The sequence below is a fragment of the Rhodnius prolixus genome, unplaced genomic scaffold (assembly GCF_049639745.1).
Source record: "Rhodnius prolixus isolate KJV_2025 unplaced genomic scaffold, Rpr scaffold_5, whole genome shotgun sequence".
In the NCBI taxonomy this organism is placed as follows: Eukaryota; Metazoa; Arthropoda; class Insecta; order Hemiptera; family Reduviidae; genus Rhodnius; species Rhodnius prolixus.
Genome location: NW_027411624.1, coordinates 34,561,869 through 34,586,205, shown reverse-complemented (window position 1 = coordinate 34,586,205; position 24,337 = coordinate 34,561,869). Strand labels below are relative to the sequence as shown.

The 24,337-nt window shown below is 31.3% G+C and overlaps 1 protein-coding gene and 1 long non-coding RNA gene across 5 annotated transcripts; one reads left to right on the top strand and one right to left on the bottom strand.

Moving 5' to 3' along the window:
- Window positions 1–574: 574 nt before the first annotated feature.
- LOC141458456 (ankyrin repeat and IBR domain-containing protein 1-like) lies at window positions 575–20,274 on the bottom strand. 3 transcript variants are annotated; one of them, XM_074136439.1, is made up of 20 exons: window positions 20,136–20,274; window positions 16,454–16,575; window positions 14,849–15,059; window positions 14,463–14,642; window positions 12,740–12,932; window positions 12,213–12,370; window positions 11,044–11,411; window positions 10,431–10,644; window positions 10,176–10,310; window positions 9,865–10,024; window positions 9,070–9,212; window positions 8,779–8,964; window positions 8,034–8,096; window positions 7,849–7,951; window positions 7,647–7,761; window positions 6,882–6,913; window positions 5,600–5,768; window positions 5,316–5,475; window positions 5,018–5,237; window positions 575–620 (listed from the first exon to the last, which is right to left on the bottom strand). In XM_074136439.1, the coding sequence occupies exons 1-18, from the start codon at window positions 20,199–20,201 to the stop codon at window positions 5,340–5,342; spliced, it is 2,754 nt and encodes a 917-aa protein (XP_073992540.1). In that variant the 5' UTR covers window positions 20,202–20,274; the 3' UTR covers window positions 575–620; window positions 5,018–5,237; window positions 5,316–5,339. The 3 variants fall into 3 exon arrangements, with proteins under 3 accessions (XP_073992540.1, XP_073992542.1, XP_073992541.1); XM_074136441.1 differs by having other exon boundaries at window positions 7,647–7,758; XM_074136440.1 differs by having other exon boundaries at window positions 9,070–9,209.
- LOC141458459 (uncharacterized) lies at window positions 14,566–24,208 on the top strand. 2 transcript variants are annotated; one of them, XR_012460981.1, is made up of 5 exons: window positions 14,566–14,705; window positions 15,362–15,648; window positions 15,744–15,930; window positions 19,259–22,295; window positions 22,586–24,208. It is a non-coding gene; the product is annotated as an uncharacterized lncRNA (long non-coding RNA). The 2 variants fall into 2 exon arrangements; XR_012460980.1 differs by having other exon boundaries at window positions 19,259–22,716; window positions 22,811–24,208.
- The last annotated feature ends 129 nt before the right edge of the window (window positions 24,209–24,337 follow it).

The window sequence follows — 24,337 nt, the reverse complement described above, 5'->3', positions numbered from 1 at the left end:
CGTGTCCTTCCAAATTCTTCAATAATGGGACCAATATGGAATGGATATCATCACAGTTTTATAAATGGTATTTTGAATTATAGTTTGTTGGTTGTAGCTCTTGATAACTCGTGTTTCACTATTTGCCAAATTTACGGCAAGGTAAAGTGGTTGCTATGGCACTGTGGCATGATCCACGGTGTGAAATCTTTGTTCAAATAACGGATATTTTAGGAAAGTATAATCGTGTGTTAGGCGTGGAATAATAAGGCTTAATTTTCCTTTCTGAATTTTTCATTCCACATCAAAACATCAACCATACATTCCACACTAATAATCCTATAATTACTGTCGACCCTCCCTCCCAATAAAGGAAACTTGAAGACTTGAGGGTATGAAGGGAACATAATCAAAGATCCTCCCTCAAAAAAAGGACATACAAAATAACTCAAACCTATATATTATATAAAATTATATATATCTTGAAATAAACATATGTATATATAACCTCTTTGTGAATCCATCATGATATTCCTCGTACCTCAACTCCATATTGCGGACCAAATCATCTGAGAGCATACATCTGGCCGAAACATTTGATCAATTGGGAAAGATGAATTATCAAACTTGCGTCCAACAAACTAGATATCATAACATAAAGAAGAAAAGATCAACAAGCAGGTAAAACACATTTATAAATACAAAAACGTAAACATCGTTATTTAATTTAATTATAGGATATTTATTAATAATAAATAATGAGATTATTCATTTGTAATAAAATGCCGACGTCGGAAAAAAATACATTTTGAAACAGAATGAAGTTTAAAACTAAACATAAATTCTGCTGAAAAGTCTTTTCACCAAAACATAATTACAGAGAGTAAAATCTAAGTTCTTATTTTTAAATACATAACTTAATAAATGCTACTAGTTGCCTCAGATAATGTAATTCCGTATTAAAGTGTAAAAAAAATCAAGGACGATAATTCGTACTGGTTGTCTGTAACAAATCAATTGTAATTTAATTTTTTTCTTCGTACAGTCACAAACGGAAAAGTGTAGTAGATTATTTTTAGTTGGCAAAAAAATCAGTACAATACCAGAAATGCTTCGAATTATTAAAACTTCCTCTTTTTGTTCTTGCACAAAATGCTTTAAATATCTACTTTATTGATGCTATTGTAAGAAGGGATAAACAAAATTACGATATTAAGTTTTCAAAGATATTATGTTAGAAGACTTCTTCAGACAAAAATGTCGGTTTTAGGATAATGGATTTGGAAGTATTTGAATAAAGTGTCTCAAAATCAACAGAAAGTCTAAACTTTAAATTACGTTAACTAATTCTCACGTATCCCGCCATTAATTTAGCGAACAAACTGCTTCAAACTTCTTTCAGGATGGACTTCTCCCTTTCATAACGATTTCCGAAAAATGGTTCACACAATTTTCTTCAAACTTTGTACCCTCGTTACATTTTTAAAAATGTATAACTATTATTTAACTATTTTTCCAGTGTATTTATGGAAAAATGGGACATTTAGGTGAAGGTTAGTGATTAGACTTCTCCTTAAAATACCGTTAGAGTAATATATGGTCCTATCACATATCTAATATTAATGAGATTAATTGAATCAATAAAATTAAGTGTTTGATGAAAATAGTATTACTCAAATGTGAATTCATCAAAAGGTTGGTTTTTAGTTTGGGAGGGAATGTAGACCCTGCTGATTCCAATCTAGCATTGAATCAGAATTAAATAAACGGATTACATAATTACAGTTTGTAAATAATTTTTTTTTTATTAAGGGAGAAAAAGTCCGTAATCTGCTCTTGTTACTCTATTTATAAAAATAACATGTGATTAGGGGCTGACACCTTTGCAACAATTTGACCTGTTATTTAAATTGTGTTACTACTTCATTACGGTTCAATAAACCACTAAACAAGTTTCTTTTATGGATTGGAAATTGCCGTTTTTAGACATTCAATTAATTAAAATACGTAGAAACATTCACCTATAACAAAAAAATCTTTAATGAAAAGGTAACACAACTTTCTCGTAACTATAGATAATCCAACATTAGCAACGATAATTGGTCTCTAGATATTAGGACGTTCCCGATTAGTACAGCACAACCTCTGCTAGGGGTTAATACAATTACTTTAGCCAACCAAATAACTCTTTTTTTCTCTCAAGCCAGTTTAAAGTATAAATTTTAACTTTTTAATGTGGAAGTGCAAATACATTTTTGTTCCTCAATTGCAGATCCTTGCATTCTATTGATGAATGAATCATTGCAATGCAATTATCTACAGGGTGTTATTAGAAAAAATAATGAATAATAATTACTATATAATATAGTGTATCAATAACTTCACCATTTTTTAAAATAATTTTCCTTTACCTCCAACTCTGCCTTTCCCCACAATTATCTGCAATTCATCTTCAATTTGTAGTGTTTTCTAAACGGTTATTTTTAAATCGATTTTTAATATCTCAACAAATTTGTTACTCAAAAGAGGTATTTCCTGTGTTATGGGAAGCTTTTGTTAAATATAAATTCATAATGTTCCTTGTGACTTTTATCTTTGAAAATCCTAATTCTTCTTTGTCACCATTTTTACTTAGAGGAAGGGAATAGCCACTTCTTAGGGATGTCTGTTAGGGATCCCTCTGTTGTATAATTCTGGTTTACAATCGCTTCCCCTTATTTCTGAATCAAATTATTGGTGTAAATCCTTCTGCCCTCTACTTCGACGAATATTTAGGCCTATCTACGAAAGTGGGCGCTGGAGGATTAGAAAAAATGAAGAGTTTCGGGAAGCCAGATTTGGTATCTTTTGTAAGAAAGAACCAGCTAAGGTGGCTTGGACATGTCGAAAGAATGCCTAAAATATAGGATTCCAAGGAAACTTATGGAGGGAAAGCCAGGAGGAAGCCGTAGCAAAGGGAGGCCTCTTGTGGAGGAAGTTTTGAGAGGGATGGGTGTTAGAAGATGGCGGAGGTACGCCTATAATAAAGCCGAATGGCAAAAAATAGTGGAGGAGGCCCAGGTCCTTGTAGGGCCGTAGCGCCATGGGGTAGGTAGGTAGGTATCCTTCTGCCCTCTCATATGACGAAGGGAGAATCCTCTTAATTTTAAAGTATTCATTACTTTTTTTAATGGTGACAATAGAAATTATTATTTAGTGTGGTCATTTAGCGCGCAGCAAATCTAACAAGAGGAAGAGTCCCAAATAATAGGAACGTAAAAGAAGATAGACGATATTCGTATAAGAGGTATGAGGAAATATTTATTGTTATCTGCCTAAATTTATAGTTTAAATCTCGAATATCCAATACTAATAAATCAGTGAATTTTTCACGTTTAAAGATGCATTCGCAATAAGAATCATATTATAATTGTAGAAGTGAAAGTCTTATGAGTCATGCTACAATTATGTATCAATTTGAAATGCAGTAATTGTCTGCAGTAGACTGTTGGCCTGTTGTTGACGGCAATTGCTCTCCTATCTTCTATGGAGTGTCGCATAATAGTTCATAGTACATCCTTTCTATAGGCTAGTTATGATAATGTGTTGAGGAAGAATGTGGTAATAGTTCTGAGGGCAACCAGTAAGTATTAAATGCCATTGTTTCAATAGTTCGCTAAAAACATGTTATTCTTTTTGCCATAAAGACCTTCGGCAAAAGTGAAAAGTCAATTTTAATTTATTACTGAGTTGCTTGAGAATCAAAATATATTATAAAACTGGTTTTTAAACAAATAAAAGTCGACGTCCTGCAACTTTACTTATAAGGTTATTGCCATTGTGATAAGAAGGCTAAAAGTGCATTGTACCTTCAGTCAATGTACACAACTTTTTATCTATAGTGAGTTTAAACTAATTCAGATGCTGCTTCGGAGAAATATAAACATTTTAATGTTTTTTTAAATAATACTTCAGTAACATTCACAATACCAATATCAATACCAGCACGAACTGTTACTGTTGTCAGCCATAGCTTTAATCTATAAATCGATTAAAGTTACTTTTCTAATTAAAAATGTGGTTAGTTCCGCATGGCTGGATAATATAGTTGAATTTAACCGTAGTTGCACGCTTTTTTTATTGTATCACTGTCCTGTTTCTTACTTTAATCCATCACCAAAAATACTCGTATATTAATAGTTTGGTGTAGAGATTTCGAATTCACTTATGGTTCTGTCTCGGACTACTCTTGCTGTAGTTATGATGCCTCTTTCCTTGATTTTACTTTTTATTTTCTAAGAGGATTTCGATCATTTAGAAATGTCAAGGAACACCTTAAGAACGACTCCAGTCACAGAACTTCAATTTATTGTAAGCAATTGATTAATATTACCAATTTATTAAGATTCTAATTTGAAGTTGCGTGAGCACTTCCATCTGAAATAATCTGTTTATGAAGATAGTTAAGTTCGCTCACTCATACAGAAATTGAAGGCCTTTGAAATTAGGGCACAGAATCTGTTGGGTTTTCCAGCCAACATATAGTAAAGAGAAATAAAGTAAAGTAATGCCTGCCTATTTTATAAGGCAGGCTTTACGTACAACTTCCAATTAGGTGTCGTGGACAGAGGCGATTAGCAAACGTACTTTAAAGTTCCAATAGTAGTAGGGATACTTTCCTTGGCAAGAGTTATGGAAAGTGCCAACCAAAACCGATTGATAAAATCAACGCGTAAAAGGTATAGATTTATCAAAATAGTTAATAAAAGAAAAATTGAAAAAGATTCCAACGATAATAATCCAATGATTTTTCTCCTAAACTTCACGCCCATCTTTGAATCATTTCTCCAGGAAAGTTTTATTTTTAGCGAAACTCAAGAGAGAGAATTGTGTCTTTTAGAGCAAACTGTTTCAAAATCGAGATGGAAGAAGTGGAATTTTAAAGGATAGATTTCTAAATTTATATGAAATAGGAGTTATTTGCTGCAACCCTATTCAGCTAAAATAGGTTAAAAAAAAGAAGGAATGTACCATAATATATAATGGGAAAGGTACTCACTGTCCTTAGATGACATCTTCATTATAGGATATGCTGATTTCACAGCCACTTAGAAACTAAATTAATACATTTATGAAAGCCCTAATAGTGTTGCACCTCATTGGTGACAGAATACGTTATGAACATGTTCGATCACATAGCTGATGATTTATTTACACTAATTGTGGCAGTGATAGGAATTGAGATTCACATAGATAACAAGTTCTTGTAAAGGGAGAACCTGCGAAGGAAAGAAAGACACAAAATTAGAAATCTAATGACAAGTGCATAAACGAAGTAAAGTGTTATTTTATTTTACCTGAATGTTGGAAGCGTAAATCATCTAAATAAATATATATCGCAGATCACCAGTTGAATGAGAACGGTTCAATCTAAGACTGTTTTCAGGATCAATATCTGGATATACACAATTTTGATGTACCTCGCTGATCCTGAAACGACCATCATCGGCACGTCGTCTGAAATATATTATTTTGATTTGTATGTTTTTAAGTTCGAAATGTATGGAATAGATTTGCAATAAGGATTTATCTTAAATGCTTAGAAAATTACAATTAAAAAACAGATGTTTAAAAAAATTACCCAGAAAAATCTCTCATTGTTCTGCCCCAGGTCAAATGTTGTACATCACTCTTGATTTCTAAAGATTTTCCTTCTAAACTTCTTAAAAAATTTTCTACAGTTGTATCCTTGTCAGAATCTTTTAAAGACATTTCTATGGCCAATCCTAGTTCAGCTGTGTCTGAATCATCTACGAGGAAATTAAAAAATAAATAAATATAATTACAAAAGTATGGAATTTTGTGAAAGGGGATTCCCAACATATTCATTTATATTCTCATTGAGGCCTACAAAGTAATAGTGTTAATAACCTCTATATGTAACTACGGAACCTACACATTTGTGTGTATGTGTACTATTAATAAGAACCGTTAATAAGCATATTTTCTACATTTCTAAGAATATAAATTTTGGTTTACTAATAAGTTATGAAGTAAATTCCTAATGTTACACTAATCATTAAGTAAACAGATTAAAATCTTGGCGATTTATTAATTGCTCGGAAATAAAAATCTAATGAGAACATTACAAGAAGAAATTAACTTAGCCAATAAGCGCACAAGTAAGCAGGAGATCCCACGTGTAGCTACTTTTCTTTTTGTAAAAAATGTTAATAATAAAGAATGAGTTTACTCATCTACAACACCTAATATGGCAGTTGGACGTTAAAGACAGACACAAAAAATTGGCGAAAAAATATCATTATTTTACTAATTGAAAAATAATTTTATACTAGTACTTAACTTTACTGGAAGAGTTTACTTATTTAAATGGTTAATTACAACCCGCTAAAAAATAAACAGCGAAATAAATATTTATCTTTGTACGTTACATATACAAAACTTTTTCTACGTCTTCGACACAATTCAGAAATTTGTTTCCTAATATGTTGTAGATCTACTTGTTGTGCAATAACTTCCGAAGTTTGAAGAAAATCCAAAAAAATGAAGAAGCGTCCGCAAAAACTCGTAAAATTATTATATCGGTAATAATGTTTTTTTTTTTAAAAAAAAAAAAAGTGCTGATTTATACTACTAGTAGATAGTATTCCACTTTTAATGAAAAATGTTGAAATAGTTGGCAGGAAAATTAAGAAAAATATTCCACTTTTTCACATTTTTGTTTAAGTGACTTCAAATTTGGATTCTAGTAATGTTTTTAACGCTTCTAAATATTTTACTTGGTGACCAACATTCCTAATTTTGTTATCTAATTTAACTTCTACTAATTCACCTTACCCATATCATAATAATTCAGGGATAACTACATTTAGAAATACCGCTAAAGCAGCAAATATTCTCACCTTTATCGTTATCTTCTGTTGATTCGAATTTTCTAAAAGTAAATAAACAATTCATTGAAAAAAGTTTATTAAATTTACAAAAAATTAAATGCAATTCAATAAAATTAGGATTAAAATCTATACATAAAAAAAACAACCTTGTAATAATATCTGGTCAATATTTTAGAGGTAAGGGAACTAGAAGCAGAAGTATTGCCATCTTCTCTGCCAGGCACCCAAAAGATTAAAATACATACTGTGCCGATGACTGTTAACATATATAAACCGCAAGTAAGTGGGAATACGAGTAAGCTGTCTGTTGGGACTTAAGGTAACTTGGTGACAGATAAGCTGGTTAAGAAGAGAGACTCTATGGGGATAACCTTTGCCCTGAGCTTTTTTTGCGGCATCTCGTTTAAAACTGTGGGAGGAATTATTAAAAAAAATGGCTCTCATGATTAAAAAACTTTTTTTTTGGAGGTACAAGGGAGAGGCATTTTTGAGGGCGTAAGAAGAATCTTACTTCTCTATCTCGAAAAGATTCTCAATACTGGAAATGAAGCCTTCACTCGCCTCTGCCCGAGCGTTCTCCATGGTACAGACTAACGTGATTTTTTGGAATGTAGAAATAGGATCAAATGACGAGCAAAACCTCAGTTTCTGTTTAGCTTTACCAGTTCCCCGCCACTAAGTGATTATAAGTCAAGTTTATAGCAACCAGAATAAATTAAAAATATACATTGGACTTCAAACTTAATCTTAACAAATAAAAACAACCATTCTTACGGAAAATCTCTCTCTTTTAGTTTCATTTTCATCGTATCTTCAATCATCTGAAGTCTAGACATTTCCAGCGCTATAACCAATTCCACATTTTCATCAACATTGACGCTATATCCTACTGTCGACCATATAAACAAATAAATACACATTTTCATCAATGAAATAAGCTATTTTTCTTGGCTTTTATTAAAATACAAATAAATACCTGGTAATTTATCAATTTTGCTACATTCAGAACTACAGTATCCTTGTTTTGGTACTGGCATCCTTAGATTTCCACATCCTTCTCTCGAACATTCTCCGATCGACTGTAGAAAAATGATTTTAAATTAATTTTTCTAATTGTTAATCTAAGACTTTATGTAATAGGAAGGCTTATAAAACACTTACATCTTCTGCAACATTATTGAAATCGTAGATTGATGGTACTTTAACTTTATCTCGGTCGGTTGCCTGAAAGATATTATTTATTATTATTGACACCAGTGTAAAGAGCAGATTTTTTTTCCAATCAACTTTAATCAAGAGTTACGTAAAGAATTTGTTATTGTTTTATTACTTTTCTTTATTTACTAAATTCATAGAAACTTTTAACTTCCTCCTTCCTTTTTGCCATCCATAACAACTCTGAGAAAGCTCTTTTATTTATAAGTTTTTTTTAAGTCCATAATAATCCAGATATTTGGAAATTTAGTTACTCAAGTAATTCCATTCGAGCTTGGGAGGGAAAACATGCTTTAGTTGGATTTGAGTGCTAGCATTTATAATAGCACACGAAAGTGTTATCAACCACCAGAATCAGAACTCGAAGAACTTTCGATTATTGATCCAAATATTCCTCTTAGTCTTGGTACACTTATATTTAATAGAATGCTGTTAAAATAGTTAATCTTGTGAAGAACGGTCTTAAAATACTGTAGCAATATGAAATTGTTGAATAATAGAAAAAAGTGAATTCTCGCCATTATTATCTCAGTAACTAAAGGCAGTTCGTATAGAGAAATTCAGTTCTTAAAATACTTAATTTTTCCTATGGATTTGTTAAAAGATAATAACTAATAACTCACCATATAATCGTCATAAATATTGGCCTACTTCGCATCATAATAAATTTTTGAAGTTAACAGATTATTACCTTTATAAGAGGAACTGGCGGTGGAGGAGACTCAGGAGGTACAAATCCTCTTGAAACTGCTCTACAAAATTCATGTCTCTTTCTTCTTGCAAGTTTTGCTGCCTCAACTATAGCTGGTTTTGGTGTTCGTAAATATTGCCGAGCTAAGATTTCTGACAGTTTTTCTGTGGCTTCTTCTAATTCATTCTTTAATAATAATAATAATAAAAAGTAATTGATTCATGATACAAATGATATTTGGAAAAATTTCTAGTCCTACAATCATAACCTAGCTGAAAATTTAGCACTTACTTGCATAAATTCAAATATAGTCTTACAATATCCATCATCTTCTAGATAATAACCATATACATAGGAGCCGCATAAAATTCTTCTTGCTTTGAGCAATTCTTTAACACTCTCTTCTAGAAACTTTGTGCATTTAGGATCTTCTGCTTGTAACAGAAATAGTAAATGGTAATATAAGTTTTTTGAAATTCTTATGTTTTCATGGTTATAAATTTTTCATTTCTATTCACCTACTTTATTTTCATATATCAGTCTATTTAAAACAGTTAAATAGTCTAATTGATGAAATAATACACTAAACGTTCAATTCTAGGAAAATTGCAAATCTGTTTCAAACCAAAACAAAAAGAAGAACATAATTCTTCTTTGAAAATCATTTTTGTCTAAAGAGCCCTTAGTGTGATCAGGACATCCAATATAAAATAAATATTGAGATCCGACAGACTTGGTAACACCATGGAAAGCGGCCAATAGGCTTTTGGAGAAAATCAGCCAAGCAAAAGTGCCAATTTATTGAAACACTTCTTCAGTTTTTTGAATTTTCTTCAAACTTCGGAAGTTATTGCACAACAAGTAGATCTACAACCTTTATTTGAAATATTTTCTCAAGAAAAATCCTTCTTAAGGCTTACAAGGAAAAATGTGAGTAAAAGTATGCTCTACTCTAAAGAATAATTTAAAAATAATGTGCATGACACTAGCAGAATTAAATATGAAAAGATTCCAATAATCACATTTTGAAAACAGAAAAATTGAAACCGACATGATATTGCTGGTTAAGAAGCATTATATACTTACTCTCTTTTGAAGTAAGCGATGAGGCTAAGAGTTCCATCTTTTGTTTGATATTGATTAGTAACGGTTCTTCCAGTTTTCTGCTGATATCATGATTCCTAAATCTTGTATAATAATGCATAAACCTGCTTAATTCGCTACTTTGTTGTTTTCGGATTTTAGCCTGAGCAAACATTTTTATAAATTACGTTTTAAAAAAAGAAGTATTCATTTAATTGAACAGGCTTTTGATAGAAATCATTTCTTTATTTTTTAATTTTAAGAATTCATTTTATTGATTAGTCTAGGTAACAAATCCTGATAAAACTACCCACCTCTGTAATAAGAGCGGATTGCATTTGATCTGCTTTATTTACAGCTTCGAACCTATTACATCTGAAATAACCGCCAGTGGCTGAAGAATGTTTCTTCCAGGATTCCAAACAAACCCAGCAGAAATCGAATTTACACTAAAATAATTAAAAAAAAAAAAAAAGAAATGAAAATTTATTCAATTTTAATAGATAACAATCTCATTAATTAATCATAAAAGTAATAATTTTAAATTGCACATTATTTTAATTGCTAACCTTGAGGCACTTTATGTGATTACAACCATCTGATTTTTGAATAGGTGAGGAACAGTTTGGACATAATTTACAGTAAGTTACCAGCCATAATGAATTGGCAGCACTTTCCTGCCCTGTGGATTCTAATTCTTCTGGTCTTATTGTGGAAATTTCGTATAACCAGCGTCTCCAATCAGAACAGGAACATGGAGCGTGTGCTTGTCCTAAACATTCCCTAACAGAGCCAAAAAGAAATCAAGAATTCTACTAATTTGAGAAATATTTTCAACTTTAATTGAAGTAATAGATGTAGACATTATAAAAATAAAATACACTACAGGATAAGCTAAGTGTAGTACAAGTGCATGCCGTATTGTTTCTCTTTCTGGAAGCTGTAGAAAAGCTCCTAAACCAGAGACAGAGCAGAGTTATGGGAGAAGCCATCCTGAACTTGTGAGTAAGTTAATTAGATTGCCCAAAATACATGAACCGAATTGACTAATTAGATTTTCTCATTTTGCTTAATGATAGATAAGACATAATTTTTTTAAAAAATACGCATTTTACTTCAGGATTAAAGATAAATTTTCTATTTCTAATCACTAACAAAAAAATATGGAGGTAAAATGCTTACCAACAAAAATAATGACCTTCTCCACAATCCACTGCGTGAGAAATATTTGCATGAAATTTTTCGTTGTCTGTGGGCAAACGTACTGCCCGACCACATCCGACATGTGGACACCATTTTATACTTGGATTCTGTTCAACGAACGCTTTAATATCGAAAATTCTGTAACTAGTTGAATACTGGGGTGAAACTAAGGCGTGTACAAAATCTGGAGATACAAGCAACGGGCAGTCTTGACCAGGGCACACTATTCTTGACACTTGTCCTTCAGTGATCTTCGTAGTTAGATATGTTTGCCAACAGTCAATACAGAATTCATGAGCACAATCTAATGACCTTCCATCTGTTCTTTCACACATGCAAATTTCACACTGAAAGCAATGAATATTAAATCAAATTTTACATTATACAATTTTATTACATAGAATTTGAGATCCAAAGATTATGTTTACTGTTTACACTGGTAACTGTTTATATACAGAATATAGTATACTCCTCACAAAACTTTTTCTTATCCTCTTTTATTTAAAGACTTTTTTCTGTGCTAAAAAGAGCTGTACAAAAAGAGAGAATTCTAAGGACGCCAGACACAAAAGTAGTTTTTCTGAAGAAAAACTGTTGCCTAGAAGCTGAAGGATATCGTTTCATCTTGCTTACGTCAGAATAAAAAACAGCAAACCAACTCTTTAATCTACACTACTAGCCAGGAATCTTGGACTTAGAACCTCTCTCTCTGCCAATAATCAATGTTCTCGCAAATATTGACGATACACTATAAGTCATACAAGAGCAGATGAAGCAAAAAACAGTAAATAGGGACTTGAGTTAGAAAAAATAAAATGATGGTCATTACAAAGATGAGATTTTAGGATGAAGAGCATTTGAAAAGAAGCGACTTATCAGTATAAATTATTTTGCCACAAGATAATAATGTAATGAAGCTATGCTCTGGAATTGAACAAGCTCATTGATTTTACAAAATGATGATGAGAAAGTCAGGGAGATGTGGCGGATGGATCTGTTTAAATCGACAAGAGCGAGCAAAGATATGGGTTATGGCCGAAGGTCGCGAAATCCTCGAAAAGAAGTGAACCGTGATTAAGAATATTATGAAACCTAAGGAATATTATTTCTATTAAAATGGGTCTCCTTAGAGACGAATGTGTACTAACAAAAAATTCCTTGTTATCTTGGACAATTATTTCCGGCGATGATGTCCTTGATATAATTTCGCTATGCATTGCATTTATAGGAATAGGTACTCCGGCACTCAAACAGCATTGGACAGGATCCGCTATCCATCTTTCTAATACTGATTCACGACACCAATCTGTAAGGACCAGAAGTAATATGTAAATAAAATAGCAATTAAAATGAACCAGAATGGTATTTGAGTTTAAAGTGTTTGATGTTTATATTATAATTCCAGTTAATGCACGTAAAGAAGTAGAAAGTCTTTTGAGTATTTATAAAGAATGAAGTCAACGTTATTGATGTATTTCTTGTTCTGAGTTATTTTTAGATGCAAATAATCAATAATTCTTTATTCAGATGAAAACGACTGAATAGCTTTTGATTCTTCTCTAGGTACTGTACTCGATTTCTTTAGATATAAACAAACAAGTTTATTTATTTTATGTTTGTTCTATAAAATCTGACATTTAAATGAGTAATGAATAATAATAATAATAATATCTACTATTATCTCTAAGAAGAGCTTGAGCACTTAATAAGCAAACATCGAGCATATCGGCTGTTTCAACTAATAGTCGATCTTTTGTCTCCTGAATGTCCTCTGGTCTGAGTCCACTATAGGCCAAGTCACTGCCTATAACAGAACCACCGCTGCTATCAGCTAAATCGGCTTCATTTACTGTGTCTGAACCATCGGCCTGAAACAACGATAAAATCTCATTGAATTCTGGATATTGCATTTAAACGTAAAATGTTATGAATTCCAAAATAAAACAAAGGTTCTATATTTTTACTATCAAGAAAACTTGATCCTAATTTTGTCCCATTCGATTGCGTGTATCAATTTAATCTCCATGGATCGTTTTCAGGTGTTTGGCATTTTTCTGAGGAAAGTACAAGTGCACTACCTAAGCTACAGTGCACATACTTGACAATTTTTCTCTGAAATAAATCTATCTCACTGGCGCTCCTAAAGAATAGTGACGATCTAAGAAATGTCTTTACAGACAAAACTTGAAGCAAATGTTGAGGGGTAGAATCGCATTAAACTTGAGGAAAATTGAGTTCTGACAGTTCAGGTACTCTAAAGAAATATGAAATCATTGATTTTATCCAGCTCTAACATTTTTCAAAAACTCATACCCTACGAACTTCCTAAGAGTCCGATTCTTCTCAACTAAACTTACGTAAATTAAATAAACCCTATTACTACAAAATAGTCTAACATTACTCAGCTTTCGTTATTTGTAAACAAGATTCTACAAGATAACGCTCATAACTTAGGGCATAGTCCGTTAGACTTCTGTAAAAATAGAAGAACTTTTGCACCTACCTTATTCTAGGCTTAGCTCTTACCATTTGTTCCAACCCATGGTAAACTTATTGACAGAAGAAAATTTAAAAGTTGTGAAAAGTAGTAACTGTGAAGTGTTAAAAATGAAAAACAGTTGTATCAGTATCCTTACTTATTACACGCACCAAGTAGTTAATTGTTACGTAATAATTAAAAAGATGCAACTTTTTCGCTCCCTTTTATTGACGTAGCAGTTGAATGTAAGAGAAGACGTGTAAAGTCCATTTCAAATGCCTACGCCTAAGGCAGGGGTTCCCAACCTAGGGTTCCTGGAAGTCCAGGAAAATAATAGGATATTATTATTATTCAAATATTTTTAATATTTTTATTTTTCATGATTAAGATATTCATTGAGCTTGTTAGAAAAGATCTCGTTTGTTTTCGTTTTATGAGTATATTTTGTTATATACTCCCATGGGTTTGATTTTTTTTTTTCTCTCTTATATTTAACCTTGAGCAAAATACACATAAGTTTCATGGGGTGTGAGGTTCGAGTGAAATTTCTTTAGGGGCACGGGGGGAAAAAAAGGTTGGGAACCACTGGCCTAAGGCTTCACTAAACCTTCCTAGTCGAGAAAGGTCATGCTAGGTAAATGTTTTACATATGTATCTGCTATTCTACATTCAACCTCAATCGTTTTAGCAGAATGTGCTGGAGTTTTTTGGGCTCATAATTATCAGTGTGGCATATACATCAGCTGGGATGTTGGATATGTATCAGTTGTTCAGTTGACAGAAATAGAAACAATTGCAATAGGCTATGTTTGAACATTTTAAAAAATCATGAGATAAAGAAGCTGATTTTTTATTAAAAACTGTTATTTTGTTTATGTTTTGCTTATTTTGGTTATTCAGGAAAGCTTAATATACTAACAAAAACCATTGTGGATTCCAATAATCTGGCCACATTATGATGTCCAAATGCTGTAGCCACATCGCACGCTGTCTGTTGATTTCTATTTTCTTGGTATACTGATGCACCAATTGCTAATAAAAGTTGCACACACCTCAGAAGTCCATGTTCAGCCGCTCTATGTAAACAAGTATTTCCAGTCTGAAAATTTCCTTACTATATTAGGTTTAATCCGTCAGCTGGATATTCACAAATTGGAAATAGGTAACAAATTGTAAATTTACATGTTTTAAAAGATTTGTTTAAGTTATAGTTAAATTAGTACACATCTAATAAAAAAAATAGTTAAAAATCTAAGAGGTTTACTAATGAAACTAATATATTCGTAAATTTACTGAAATACTGACACTATCTTGAGCATTAAATTCGACAGTTTCATTTAAACCTGTCTGTAGTAATGGTCCTTTCCATTGTAATATGAAAGATACACAACTGCTTTTCCTATCGTGCTGAGAAGCGTATCTCCTTTGTGGTCCTAATGTGCAAGCGCAATGTAACGACGTTTCATCAAGGGCGTTACGTTTATTTGGATTTCCACCTAACTCCGTAAGGAACATCCTAGAAAATATAATGAATCATAAGAGAACAACCTGATCATCAATAAATTCAACTTTTTGACCGGTAAGGGTTAAGAAAATAGTATGTATTTAAATCAATACTTAGATTTTGCGGCATTCTTGAAAAAGTTCTAGAAGAGGATCTAATTGTGTTTTCTCAGATCGGAAAGATGAGCTTAATTTGTTAATATTAAGGTATTATTTAAGAGAACGCTTATTCCAAACCATGTATGCAATAAACGAATTTCTTTCTGTCGGTGGTTGCTGAATGATTGATAAATATGATTTATTAATTTTTTACAGGGCTGATAATATAAATAAATTATTCATGTACAAACGTCAAAGCAAGTATTACAGGGAAATAAGATTAAAAAGTTAATTTGGGTTGTAAGCTAACGACATTTTGGTTGGATGGCGAGATACGAAGTCTCACCAAGAGCTGCAGAACGGAACTTGCTTTTAAGGATATGTAATACCTGTGGCAATGAAGTTGATGGTAAATGGATTGCTGAAGAACTTTAAACGCCGTTAAAATACAAGGCCAAGAGCAATTTTGTTTTTTATTTCTACTTTTTTTATTTTATGTTCACGTAGGTAATATTTCTGACATTATCGTAAGCAATAAATATTTTTTATTAAAGAAAAATTACTATTAAAGGAGATTTAACTATGCTTATGTCGCCAGGTTCAACAAAATATTCTCTAATATGAAGGGCGTTTATGGAAGTGATCTATCTCTTATGGTACTCATCTCATCTTTGCTGAAGGAGACAGCACACTCCTTTTATTTCCAGGCTTGATGAACGCTTTAAACGCCGAACCATCATTTGTCATTTACGTCCTGTTGGACATGAGTCGAGAGGATGAGCTAGGTAAAATTTCTATTGTTTTTCTTTGTCGAAAGGTGTGACAAATCTTTCTAAGTTTTTGAGCATTGTCTTCAAGGAAGCTGGCACCGTCGTGATCTTAACAAAGATTATGAGAAAAGTGGGCTTGAGATCTCGAAGTTCTCATGAGACTTGAAAACGATGGGAAAAAAACAGAGTAGACTATAATTTTACTTCTTCTGGGTAGGTGATGCCACTTTTGTGGCATGTAATTAATATTATTCAACTTGGAATCTTGATTTTCCTTTAAACGCATCAAAACAACTGAGGAACAAATAGAAAAGTGAAGAAAAGTCTTCACACGAAACATAGAACAATAGTTAATAGTACACTAACAGTATGGTGCAGGCCATTGCCGAAAAACAACTTACAATTTAAGTCCTGACGAATTAGAAATCACTTCGGAAAAGAACTTTAGTTTATTACCATTAAAAAATAAAACCATTTAAACAACAAATCAGTATTCATGATAACTTTGATCAGTATGAAATCAATACAGATAACTCACCGTAAAAGATGTTTCATTCCATGTTTGGCAGCGTAATGTAAAGCTGTATTGTGACCATGACTTTCGCCATAACTCAAATTTGGATCAAAGTTTCGACGTAAATCTGGCGAACTTTGATATATCTGAAAAGTATTTATTAACCTCACTTTTATTCCATTCAAAAATAACTTAATTGCAAACTTTTTAAATATGATTAAAGAATTCAGGTTCAACATATTTTAATTGTAGTTTTGTCGATTGGCAAGGAAAGGACTTCATAAAGGCAAATCGTCTGCCTTTATAAAGATGCTTTTGTAGCGTTTGGCAAGGAAAGTAAACGTCTGCAAAATGGTTTGTAAATGTGATGAGTTTAAGTATGGAATGTGTCTGATGGTTCGTCAAACCCAGTAGGTAGCACAAAACCAACTTTACACGCTCTAAATGTAATATTTATCCTTTGGTCTAGCCATCACATCATAGTTTCTAGCCTGCTCCCTAGATTGTGATTTAGGGTCTACTTAGCGTCGTTGGTCATTCCAGTAACTATGATCTAGTGGCGAAGACCAAGCAACTGTTACGACAACCTCTCTACCAATGGCTCCTTTGAAGGAGCTGCAGAGTTGGTAGTTAGGACTAGCCATTGCTGGTCAAGTCACAATTCACTGGTATTTGATCCGTCTCTTGCCACGGGCCAGGACGAGTACCGAATTAATTCTGTGGTTTTTGTAAGATAATTAACGACGCAGTAATCTGCTCGACAAGTGTCCCAAAAGCTTTACATTCAGACCGTGTGCATACTATGACAGAAATAAAATAAAACGGCCTTTTATATCTGTTTGGGTTCGTTGAAACCGCTACTTTGCTAAGTGGCCTCTGTTAAGTAAAGATCCTTACGAGATAAAATGCAAATGTACACCAGGAAACCGAGTATTAGTTAAGAAGAGAAGTTTCTCTTGTCAGCCCTGTACTGGCGCAAAATAAACTTTTTTTGGCTGCAGTGCCTGGCGAAAGGATCCGTCCCATGTTCCAATTTAATGTAATCTTCTTAATTTTAACTAAATTTACTGCTAAATTTTTTTTATAAATTTTGTGTAAAATGTTTCTAGCAATTTTGAAGACAACTTTTCATCTTACTAAGTTAATATAACTTAGGTATGTAAGGATAGTATGAATCCGTTAAGTAAAGCGATAAATATTAAATTTAAAGTTATTTGAATTATCATTGTTAATTATCAAAACTGCGGTGCACCTACGTGTAGACGAAAATTTCTAATTCTGTTAATCTTTAAAGGATAATGCTGAAAGGCCGCTCAGAGCAGGCACTAGTGTTAAATAAGTAAACAGATACAAAGCTAAAACTTTACACTTGTTTACTTTGGTTTACGTATCTAAAACTTTATTGGTAATATAATTAATTTAAAATTTATTGAAAATAATATATTGATTTAACAAAAATAAAGGTCCCCAGATTGTTAATTTATGTTTACTGTGCATTCAAGGTGATAAGTTCTTCTTGGTTATGTTCGTAAAATTTAATAATCTCTTTCTACTTAATTTTATGTAGTACCCGTTCCTTTTCTTCACCATCTTATTTTCTAATTTGGAAGAAGTATATAAATGAATGAATGAAGCCATGAAACTGATTATAGTGAATTTCTAGGATTTCATCACTTTATTTCCTTATTTTTGTTTCATATATTATTTGATATGTACAAAACATTTGTTTTTTTGTTTTTTAATTTATTTAATCTAAAGAATAATAAATGTTATTCATTGTAGCTACTACTTTTAGACTTTATAACTAACAATAACCTGTTTTACTGCAATTATTCTCAAATTTTGACTCATTTCCTTAAAATGTTATTAATGTTTCTGAATGTTCTCAGCCTCAGATTACTGAAGTATCACTTAAGGGTTAAGGCTAATATCACAATACTTTATACTCGTCTCCCAACCTGATGGTTGGCATCTTTTTATGCGGATTCATTCCCGTTTACTCCAAGAACCTTTTAGAATCCTGTTTTCAGGCATCAGTTACAAACGTCCTGGCTATCAAAACTGGGTTTTCTTTAATACAAATTCCAGATACGGTTCATCGTACATTTGTCAGAGTTTAGCATTCCATTTTGTTCTCCATGATCCACTCTACACAATGGGAAGCTTTTGTGCCCTTTCTTTTCGCATATATTTACCATTCTTTTTGTTTTTTTTTTATAGATAACTAGATCTCACAGCCATGATTATTTCCAAAATAAAGAGTTTCACTCTTCGCTCTGTTTATCAAGCCTTTTCAAACTTCAGCACTTAATCCATGAAGCTACTACCATCTTAGTTTTTCACAGATTTCGATTCATTCTGTTTAATGAAGGAGAATTCTCAAATATTTGAACTACTTTAGTACTACTTTTTATGGTAACAAATATTTGCCTATTGTTTCAAAATAGATTTAAAAATATTAAAGTGATTATAAAAATGTTAGAATTTTTCCGAATCACAGGGCTCCTGAAGCATGCATGTCCTAAATTAATTGTCAGGACCGGTGTAGCCAAGGATTCGAAAGAATTTCAGAATATTATTGACAAGTATAAAGAAACAATCCTTTTTGCCTCATATATTGCAGTTTAAAACTTATACGATCCATTCGTTGAGCAATCTTTTATAATCTGTGTAGAGCGGTTAAGTGGAAAGACAACTTTACCGGGCAGATTCTAGCCGTTTTTTGACTTTTTCTCGAAAGTTGAATTAATTTGTTTTTCCTTTTCCTTCTTGTCCATCTTATTTTCAATCCCTTAATTTGATTTTTATTCATATACTTTTTTTTTCCAGAAAAATTATTTTTCGTGGATACCAGAAATCTAAGCAATATCTGACGTTGAGAATCTGTAATATCAAGAATCCAGAGGACGCTGTTAAATTAGTGTTCAATCCACTTTTTACACCCTTGAACCTTCACCGTATTTATTTGAGAGAGACAATAAGTTTAATGCAAATTTGTCATTTTTAATTGAAGTAAATAATTGGAATAATTGGAAAATAGGGAGAGTATCATAACAGTTTTTTGTCTTATATATATTTAATATGGAATTTAAAAAACAAAAAAATGTTATTGCTTGGAGTTTATTATTTAACTTTTGATCTGTTTCGTATTTTGTAAGAGCAATATCATTCTATTTAATCATTTTTTAAGAAAAGGTTGTATTTAAATAGATAGAGATAGGCAAACTGCTTGCCCTATAACTTCTTTTTTTTCAACTATGCCATGAAACAAGTCTTTGAAGCAATGTTTGCTTTTGTAATAAAAATACTTACATACATAATAATTAGTTTAATACATTTATTAAATTCATTTAAAAGCAGGTGAAACCAAATTAAGCTTCACTTTTACCCCTCCTCTCAAATTTAGCGCAAAAGAGTTTGTTACTTCGAATATAACTTTTAATTTTGGGGATATTTAGAGATTTTAAATGTTCTAAAAAGGAGGGAATTATCGTACGAAGTTGTGCCTTGCAGCTGGAAGCTGCTGGACCAAGTGGGTGTTACCTGACGAACTGAGGACCTGCCCGGGCCTGATTCACTCTGCACGATATCCTAGAATTCATTTTGCTATACCTGTTGATAACTTCTTACTAACATTTCTAACATTATTACAATTTTAAAAACAATTTTTAAATTAAAAGTAATCAATTACTAAACAATTTTTTACCTCCATAGCTCCATATTCATCACCTTGTTGAAGGTATTTTTTCAGTTTTGACGATGGACTGCCCATACCTCTAATTTATTTTTCTAAAATAATATAAAGGAAAAGAAACAGATTTTATGGAGTACTACGTTTCTTACACTCTTAGGTCCTAATATGCCCTTCTACGTTACACTCAGCCTGACACCGTCCCGTATCCTACACTGGATCACTCCCCTCTTAGTACACCCTGTTGCGCCCCTGGCATAATCAATTGGCACGCGCTTGCGCGTTAAATAGAATTGTTTCAATAGTAGAGCGGGAAATCTTGTCATTTGGCTACTAAATTCTACGGATTATTTCTGTTAGGTTTTTTGAAGAGAATAAAACTTATTCAAACCCAAAATCAAACGTTATTCGAATAATCTCCTATATTTGGCATAGGCCATTACATTTGGGGCTCACATATACAACAGAACCGCCTATAATAATATAATTGTGAAATTTAAGGATATTAAAAATTATTACCCAACTTCACAACTAATATTCCACAAAAGTAATATTGCACGACAGAAGAAACAGATTTTAATGTGATTTATGGTCCTCACTCAGTTTTCCATATCCCACTACTTTTACCCCCAGTATGACGGACTATTCGTGTGAAATGTAGTTATAAATATCTTCTAAATTCTCCTGTTAAATAGACAAAAAATAAAAAAAAAATAGCAAAAAACGTTTTCGGGAATGTAACATAAAAATCATATCTGAAAACAAATTAAGAAAACTCCTAAGATCCAATTTGATTTAATTCCACAAATATTGACATTCGATGTCAATTGTATAATTAACTAATTGTGTCTACGTTCGTGGCAAATAAGTATAAGACTTTTATATGATTGTTTTCTAGATTTGAATTTTTTTTTTTTGAATTATGAAATGTTCTTTATAGCTTATTTATTAAAGACCTTTTGTTTTTCATCAACCCTTATACTTAACTTTTTAATCTGTAAGTTTTTATTAAGGAGTTTAAATACGTATTCAATAGAAATTGAAAAAATTAATTATATTTATTTCTGTATCATTCTTTGATTTACTCCTTTTATATTTATGCTTATTTTTACGCAACACTTCGATAATGTGCAATTTTATTGTATTAAATTGATTGTTCTCACATATATATTTATATTTAACCAAACATAAAATGCAACAACAAAAAATTTGTAAATAGCGAAATTTTATTCAATTTTAACTTGATGATGAAATCAGTATTTTTTAATATGTTTTCCTTATTTATTTAACGAACAATTTATAAATAAACATTTGTTCAATAAAAGGTATGAAATATGTACATAAACAGAAAGAGAAATCTAAATGATAATGATATTAAAAATAAATCAATCAAATATTGCTTGTAAAACCATTGCTAAAATTGAAACAACTGAAATTAAATCGTGCATTGAATGAAAAAGTAATTAATTAAAAATCCGCTTAACTTTAAATAATGAATAGTTATTATTTTAGTTAAGAGCAAATGGAAGAAGTTCCTGTTGCATCTGAAACATAAATTTTACAAATTGTTTTAAAATTCGATTTTGAAAAAATATTTATTAAAAGTCCAACCTAGAAACCTGGATAGCAGCCTAATATTATAAAGAAAATCTATGAGGTGCCTTCATATCAATGGTAGCATAGTAAACATTTGGCCAAAACTTAGTATGTTTATACACCAAAAATGAACATCTAAAGTGCAGTATTTTAATTAACTTCGTCCTTTTTACCGTGTCTTGTAAAGATGTTTTATAACCAAATAATTAGTAAAGTGTATAATAATTGCTTACCCTAAAAATATGCATATCTTTATCTATTTTTTAGAATAGAATATATTATATTTTGCCTGTACATATGTTTCACATACACTAGGCTCGCCATAATAATTATAATAAACTTTGGACTGATTCGTCAAACAATGTCAGTTCACTCAACTTTGAAGTGAGTAACATTCCATCTACTGTTCAAGAAGTCCTCTATTTTTATAAAATGTATTATTCAATAAAAAGTCTTTAATAATTTTCTGAAATGCCTTCTTTTCTGTATTTCTCATTAATTGTGGAATTTTGTTGAACATCCTGGCTGCCACCATGCCCGGCGCCTTGTCGGACCTACACAATCTCCTACTAGGCAAATGTAAGTCATTTTTGCTTCTTAAATTGTAGGAATGTTCATTCACTTCTTAAAACATTTTTCTCGATGTTTTTTGTATGCATTATATTAGCATAAATAAATAACGACGATAAAGTTAATATTCTATTCTCCCTAAATAATGGTTTACAGCTGTCCATTTTTCTACTATGAAACATGATCCTTAAGGCCTTTTTCTACATTTTAAATATGATTTTTGCATTTGAGGCTGCTCCCCATATTAGCAGAGCATAACTCAGCTTGGACTGTTACAATCCGAAATACGCTGTTTTCAGAACCTTCAGAGATACCACATCTCTTGGCTTTTTAAATAGGTAAATCAATCGTGCCAGCTTACCACTCAGCACCTGCATGTTACCTTTCCAGGAGCGATTTGAATCTATAGTAATGCCTAAAAACTTGACAGGTGGGTCATTTTGTTCTTGAATTAGATTAAAAACCTTTGTTGTGGTTTTCCCTTTATTCAAAGATAACTTATTTAGTATTAACCATTTTTCCAGAAACATCATATATTGCATACATATAACATTCAGAGTAATCGACCTAGGGATAAATTAATTTAAAAATATTTTTAATTAGTTTGTAGTTAGTGCATATATATATATCTAATCAAATAAAGAATGTTTATGAAAAATTTATTATGAACGTTGGTGTACGCATTTTTAAAAATGTTTAATGTTTTGATTATTGCTATAAAATTTCAATCAAACACATGCTCTTACCACTATTTCTATTTGGCTGAAATTACGAGCTGAAGTATAAATGAATGTTGGGTACTTGCTGATTTGTGTAACTTTTTTTCGTTTATAAACCCTTATACTTTTTAAACAGTTAGTATTTGTTAAGGAGATTTTGATATGTAGTAATTATATAACAGGTTTGAGGTGGTTCATTCAAAACAGAATTTCAGTAAAAGTGACTAGAGATCTAATACTCTAAAAGATAGTGCACGCTTTGCGGATTCAAATATAATATCAATATTAAATTTCAGAAATCATTTGAGGGGGTTATAGCTGATATTATATTTGTCTGTATGCTGAAATTACTCTTTGATAAAAATTTCAATCGGCTTAGATATATCCTGTCGTTACATATTCAACATAACACAACTCAACAAAAGAGACGTAATTTATTTGAACATACTAAGTGTCCTTGAATTGGTTAGTTCGTTAAAATTTCACTTGTCAACTTAAATATTTTCTTGATCTGGATTATAGTTGATGATTTTGAATGTATCGAACAGTAAAGGGAAATTTAACTCTAATAAACTTTAAATTCTTATAATAAGTTGTCATTTGACTCTCTAGATAAAAAATTGTTTAATAAGTAAATGGAGTAATTTTTATATCTTATGTTTGAAAATCTAATTTTGTGTTGTAATAATGTTATACTTAGTTTCTAGTGTGGGTGATGTAAATACATATACTTTAAGTCAATTAGATTAATTAGGGAATTTATTTATATTTATATACAACAAAATAAAATATGTTAAACTTTACAAATACAGATCATAATAAAATAATTTATGAGTTATTCACCTTTTTTCGCTCTTATTTACTGAAGAAATCAGCAAAACAATTCAAACTTTAGACTTAAACAAATTTCAAAGGATATATGTAAATAAAAATGAAAACAAAAATTTAAATAATTTTTTTCTTAACAAAACTTAATTACTATTATTTGTAAACACAAAGAAGAAAAACAATACTGATGAAGAAAAAGGAATTAACTTTAATAATTTAAAAATTCTGATGTGCACCAGTAAAGTGCGATGCGGGGTTGTCCATCTACAATTTCAGTTATATGCTTTATTAGATGTGTATTTTATTTATTATTTATTTTATTTTTTAAATCTTGGAACTTATTTTACATTTCTGTTAGCTGGATTTATTGTTTACGATCTATTTATGATTTTTTTAACAAATATTTTAATTAAAGTTATATGAGAAAAATGGTTTATTGTTATAACCTTTGGCAAAACACACAGAATTATACACTTATTTTTTGAAGTTTTCAGCCAAGAAAAT

What these genes read in the sequence shown, in the direction of transcription:
- LOC141458456 (XM_074136439.1), bottom strand. Translation starts at nt 20,201, where the DNA reads ATGGGCAGTCCATCGTCAAAACTGAAAAAATACCTTCAACAAGGTGAT. An exon ending in GAAGGTCATTATTTTTGTTG is followed by an intron (nt 10,645 to 11,043) that starts GTAAGCATTTTA and finishes TGGCTCTGTTAG; the next exon opens with GGAATGTTTAGGACAAGCAC. An exon ending in CAAAATTGATAAATTACCAG is followed by an intron (nt 7,762 to 7,848) that starts GTATTTATTTGT and finishes TATGGTCGACAG; the next exon opens with TAGGATATAGCGTCAATGTT.